The 6,436-nt window shown below is 37.2% G+C and overlaps 1 protein-coding gene across 2 annotated transcripts; it reads right to left on the bottom strand.

Moving 5' to 3' along the window:
- Positions 1–2,293: 2,293 nt before the first annotated feature.
- Positions 2,294–6,074, bottom strand: LOC105041415 (uncharacterized). 2 transcript variants are annotated; one of them, XM_010918388.4, is made up of 3 exons: positions 5,807–6,074; positions 4,400–4,780; positions 2,294–2,640 (listed from the first exon to the last, which is right to left on the bottom strand). In XM_010918388.4, exons 1-2 carry the CDS (start codon positions 5,923–5,925, stop codon positions 4,417–4,419), a joined length of 483 nt encoding a protein of 160 aa, XP_010916690.1. In that variant the 5' UTR covers positions 5,926–6,074; the 3' UTR covers positions 2,294–2,640; positions 4,400–4,416. The 2 variants fall into 2 exon arrangements, with proteins under 2 accessions (XP_010916690.1, XP_073110252.1); XM_073254151.1 differs by lacking the exon at positions 2,294–2,640 and having other exon boundaries at positions 4,300–4,780.
- Between the last annotated feature and the right edge of the window lie 362 nt (positions 6,075–6,436).

Raw genomic sequence — 6,436 nt, forward strand, 5'->3', positions numbered from 1 at the left:
TTAGGATCGTATGATAGGCATCAGATCCCAGCCTACTCTTGAGGACTTGACCGCACTCACAGATAACGAGATCTGTGATCAGATGCTTAGTACGAGATCCTGTTATGTTAGAGGTCTAGGGCATGGGATAGTGCTCCCTCATCCTCACGCTCGTCTAGAGCTGACATCCATGCTGCCTGCGATGCTAGGCTGGCGAAAATACAGAGGCAGGCTACTGAGGATCGACAGTGGGCTGAGCAGCGAGCTGATGAGTTGGTTGCATGCATCAATGAGTACCAGCTGCTCCAGACTCAGATGATGAAGTGGATGGCACAGATAGAGCAGATGATGTAGCTGATGAGGCAGCAGCAGGTCGGTCCGAGCTCTTTCGAGCACTTCGCTTTCCTAACTCATTCTCCTTTTGCAGATGCTGACACTTGACAGCCTGTTTATGTTGCTTTTTATTTTTATTTCAGACCTTTTATAATTTTAATTTAATATAATAAAATGATAAAATTTATTTATGAATTAATTATGTATATTTTTATTTTTATTTTATAGATTATAAATAAAAAATATTATAAATATAAATTAAAAATATATATTCATAAATTATTTTAAAAAAGATAATGTGTAAATTTTTAGCGACGTAATTATTTTTGATGAAATTTTGATCGTAAAAAAACCTATTAGCGATGAAAACTATTGGTCGTAAATAATTTTTTTAATAAATTTAAAAATATTAAAATTTTATATTAAATTATTTTACAACGAAAATAGTTTCATCGTAAATAATTGCTAATTTAGTAGCGATAAAAATTTTTATCAATAATTATCGTATTTGTGACAAAATTTTTACATCATTAATATTTTTTTATAAATCTAAATTTTATAAAAATTTTTAATTAAATTAATAGTGATGAAAGTATTTCATCACAAATAATTTTTTAAATTATTTTTTTATTAGGATGTAATAATTTATCGTAAATTATTTTTTTATGACAAAAATTTTTCGTCGTGAATAGTTTTCGAAATTTTTTTTTTTATAATGACGAAAATTTTTGGTCGGTAATATCGATTATTGGAAATGAAAATTTTTTTTGTGTCGTAAAAAATTATCAACGACGCTATTATTTGTGATGAAATATCAGCGATGATAATTTTATCGCTAATAACTATTGCCAACGAAAATCTTGTATTAGCGACGAATTTTTTGCATCTTTAATACCCTGCTCTGTTGTAGTCACGTCCATACAATTCTAGGTATCAATCCATTTTGTTAGCTACATAAGTGGACTTTAATTGCAAGAGTGCAATAACATCATTTAATCCACATAAGTGAGCTTCAATTCAGTCTTTTAATAACATAATGCTTTAATTCACAGTTTTAAGAATATAATGCTTTTCACACATATTCTCTCTATTTTTACATGCCATACCGAAGGTTGATCAATTTGATGCAAATGGCATTCGTAGATGATAATTTGCTATTTACATAGGCAGCTTGAATTGCTAATCTACTTTTTCTCGATTTTTGCTTTCATATGCATGTATTAGATAGCACATTTTAAAGTAATGACACTTTAGATGATGACCATTATTGCAACTATATTTTGTTGTTCTTATGGTCGTACTATAAATAGTTGATATTTATTATATACACTAGTAGAGTTTGATACCACAGGCGTATCAACATACTTGAAGTTGGATCTTAACAGTAAATTTAACAATTGTCATTCTTCTCCTAATTTCATGCTTGAAGCAAATAAGTTCGAGCTCAATCACCAGCCACCATTGTATCGCAAGACAGTTTGATATTGAGCAAGGTTGGGGATATTATTCTATCTCACTCAATCAATCACCAGCTTTCTAAGTTATATAAATAGCAAGTGATTGAGCTTTAATCCCGTCTAGCTCAAGTGCAAACTAGAGAAAACTGGAACACTGCATTTTCTATTCTTGCAAGAAAATAGAGCTAACCAACCAGGTCTGGCCCTAAACCCACCCAAGCACATTGGGCCACCTCAACTTGACCAGGCCTACCACACTCACACAAATTTGCAAACAACTATTTACAATGTCGAATCTTGAAAGTCTTTGAGGAGATGAGTGCAATAAAAGGGAAAATCAATGTCAAAGCGTCCCTCGAGTTCGATTGATAAAGTCGTTAGGGACTCATTGCCATTGACTTCGATTGGAGTACCACCTATGTTCCTACTTTATAGTTTTTGACTTCTGAATTAAAAAAAAAAAAAAATAGAGCGTATGTAGCTCATGTAAAATTCTAACTAGTTAATTGACAAAATCTTGCCTTTGTTATGGTTTTAGGGGATTTTGTTATCCCTTTTTTGTTACAAACTAACATCTTTGAAATACACAACCAGCACTATCAATCCATCATCTCGGTATAGAAGTACAAGATGAGGAGTATAGTTATTGGTCCAGTATATCAAATGATCGAAAGAAGATGCAAGCTTGGCAAAGTAATCTACTGCAGAGTTCCCTTCGCTCGATATATACGGCTGCAAGAAAATCCCATGAAATTGATTGCTAGTGAATGAATCTAAGAAAGGGATGAGCTGAGTCACCAACATCATTAATCCATGTGATCACTGTCATTGAGTCACCTTCGAGAACGATCCTGATAGCTACCACGCATACCTGTGATTGCAGCATAAAGTCACTCAGTAGAGGTACAAAGCTCAGCTATGGGCAAGGACCTTGTTGACATAAGAATGGTTCCCGCCATTAGTAGTTGTCAATGTTGATGCTTCCAAAATCTACCCCATCATGTGGCTTAAATCCATCCACGGCTCTCATTCATCATCAAGGAAAAAGGGTAGATTTTAAATTTTTGAGAATCCAATTGAAGGAAGCTAAAGGAAAGTAGGTTGTGATGCTTGTGTCAAGGTGAAACTTTTTTGGTTGGTGATACCAAATTCATCATCAGTTAATTTAAAAATTTCCTGGAGTGTTCTCTCAGTTAACTTAAGGGAAGTTTGGGGCTCCGCTTGTTTTGAAAATCTTCACTCCAAAGAAAAAAGATTTTCTTCTTTTCATGAATGTTATGGAAATCTACTAATTTAATTTCGAAAATAATGGCAGGAACATGACTCCCTTGAGCCGAACGCTACAAGTTGACTTTTAGATAAATACCAAAAGACTTCTAATTTGTCATGCAAAACTGGTGTCAATTGGTAGGCAACCCCCTCTCCCCCAGTTTAGACGAGTACCAGAAGACTTCTAATATGGAGGCATGGAGGTGACCTGTACCACCCAACGAGCCAGACATACATACGAAGTTTATGCTTCTTTCTTTCGCTTTATGTTATATTTTATTGCAGTTGGACCTTGAGATAGACTATTTAATTAATTAGAGTAAACGAATTCTTGGTTCTTTTCACATCTAACCTTTGGTGTCATTCGGAATCCTTCCAACTAGGAAACTACCAGCCTCCAACTACCAGAAATCTTCAAATCTGCTGAGCAACCACCAAACCACCTTTCCTCCACCTCCATGGCCAGTGGCCACCACGACAGCATAACAGTTACCAGCTTGGAGGGCTTCGATTCATTACGACTTTACCTAACATTTGCCATCACTGCCCCCACACACATGGGCTGGTCGAACCTGGCCCCCACAAGTGACACCCCATCATACCAAACCGTGGGCCCTCACTTTTTCAGTCATCAGATGTCTGTACTTGGGCACATCATTCACCACAACTTCCTCTTCTTGGCATGTGTTGTGTGGGGCCGGGATTGTCTCCCTTTCCTCACCATCATCATTTTTCCACCACTTTCAATGAACAGAGAAGGATTATATATATGTATATATCACCAGTGGTAGACGGTAGAATGGGTATTACTCATACCAAAATCATGTTGTACCCGGTATTTTAAGGATGCACATGTGGAAGAGGACTTTAGGTTGAGAAGTATATGAATGAGTTCCATGGATCTGACATTAGTTGCATCCTAAGGGACATGATCAGATTCCCTTCTCTTGGGAGACGTGAAAAATAAATTTAGTTTCAGGTCACGACCGCCACCTTTATTGTATGAGATTTCTACGGCTTCATATATATACCGTAGATTTTGATATACCAAACAAAAACTATGGTTAAGAAGTACTACAGTCATCAAAAAATTGCCACGTAGCTGGATGGGAGTTTCCTAGAGGGCTGCAACTATATTATAGAGGATTAGTTCTCGGTCAACAGCAAAGTGCCCAACCACTACAGTCAAAAACTACAGGAAGCCTTTTCATCAAAAAATAAGAAAAGAACTACAGGAAGCCATCCTCCCTGTAATGAAAAGAAGAGTCAAAAACACGCACTTCATCTCAGATGGTCTCAAGTTCTTTTTTTAAAAAAAAAAAGGAAAAAAAAAATCATGGAAGAAGAGTTGTTTAACTTACATACAAAGGGGAGAGGATTAACTAGAGACCTCTTCCAAGAGCTTATACCTCCGGACTTTTCCTCTGAAGGCCTGTCTTCCCCTTCCTGAACTTGGTGAGAGCTCCTCCGAGGGAATCCGGTCGGTTGCATCAGACGTCGATCGATCCAGCAGTCTTTGTTTCTTGATAGGCTTGTTGAGCTGTGATGAAAAAGCCCCTCGATGGAGCTTTCCTCCCGAGCCACCACTAGCACTGCTATTGTCAGCATTTGTAGAAGTAGAAGAGATCGAGCTGTTATGCTCCGCGGTAGTTTCCTTTGAGAGAGACTTCCCTCCTTCCTCCCTTAGGCACCAATTGCATGCTCGGTAGGAGTCGGCTTTCGGGTAAAGATTACTGCAGTATCTGGTTGAACAATTACAATGAAAATATATCATCAATTTGATGATATGGTTGCAAAAATCTACCATGTTTCACTTCGAGGTGAGGATATGCGGTCAACATCGTCAATGTCAATTCTAGCTTTAACGAAAATAATTGATTTTCCTTGTTCTTTTTGGAGATGGTGGGCTAATGGATTAATGTTGATATGCTAGACCGATTGTTGATGACAATAAAAGGCCAAAACCATGTAATGAATCTTGATTCATGTATATGTCGACGAGAAAAATTAGTCCGTCAATTATACTGATCATATAGTAGAGATTAATGGACTCTAGTTACATCAACTTACTATGATCCTAAGTTGGTTATATATCTGGTGTCTTTGCAAAGCCAGTACCAAATTGATGAGGCAACGGCTGGTTACTAATGGTGTTGATATGGATATTTACTCTGGATACATGGAATAACCACAGCAAACGTGTGTAGAAGAACTGGCAAAACCTATGCCTGATTGATGGAAATAGGACTTAGTGGTTATGGTTTTTGAGCAATTGCTTTAGAATCAGAGGATAACAGATAATTAGTCGGACGACACTCATAAATCTCATTCCAGGTCGATGTGAATATATAAGGCTTTCTGGCTATAATTTTCATTATGATTGTCGAGATCCTTGAGATAGCTCTAGATTTACTAAACAAAATCACAAGATAAGTTGGATCGAACACTTTTCAGACCTGCAACGAATTGATGTAAATAAGGCTATAGTCGCTTGTGATTGACAAATAGCTAGAACAATCACCAAAACTCATAAAACCAAGACCAAATTAATGGGAGTAAGGCTTGTTGATTATGGTTTTGATGATGATTGCTGAGTTGCTCTAGTTTCCCAGAACAAATAAAACATAAGTTGGACATGAGGACTCGCAAAACCTGACCAAATTGATGGGAAAAGGTTTGTTAATAACGATTTTGATAGCAATAACTCCGGTATAGCTCTATATTCATTGATACTTGAAAGGAACAAGAGCAGGAATTTAGAATCTTACTTGTGCTGAGACCTAACGAGGCAGACCTTGCATCGAAAGAGCTCTTGCCGCAGCCCGTGATCGCCGCACATGCAACAGACGACCGACGATGGCGATGATGCACCTCCTTTGCTCCCCATCTCATTTCCAAGAGAAAAAGAGAGAAGATCACGCAAGACTGCTCATATTTTTCTTCGACCTAAAGAAGGGAAGACAGGCATGAGAGGAAAATGAGAAGAGAGAAAGAGGGTGGAAGGGAAGGGATGGTGGAATTAGGATCACCCTCACGCATCCTGCTGGGCTCTTTATTGGAGGGGTCCCCATCTGTGGCAATATTTTGAAATTTCAGTATATGAAGGGTAGATTGGAATAAGAAGAATTGAGGAAAAAAAAAACATAAAAAAGGAAGAAAGGGATCCGCATGTAGGAAATGATCTGATCACCAACGTTCGAGATTATTGGATGATGGATATTAAATCAAGGCGTTTTACGGTGCTCTTTTAACAGTATTTTATTATAAAAGATATTTAAAATATTATTTGGTTCACTGTGAAAATATAAATCAGTCTCGAACGTCCCTTCCATGGATCTGCGTAGCAACTAATTGTTTCATACATACATTACTTCTCAACCAGATCCTCCGTGGTGTGG

This window comes from Elaeis guineensis, chromosome 3 (assembly GCF_000442705.2).
Source record: "Elaeis guineensis isolate ETL-2024a chromosome 3, EG11, whole genome shotgun sequence".
Taxonomy (NCBI): Eukaryota; Viridiplantae; Streptophyta; class Magnoliopsida; order Arecales; family Arecaceae; genus Elaeis; species Elaeis guineensis.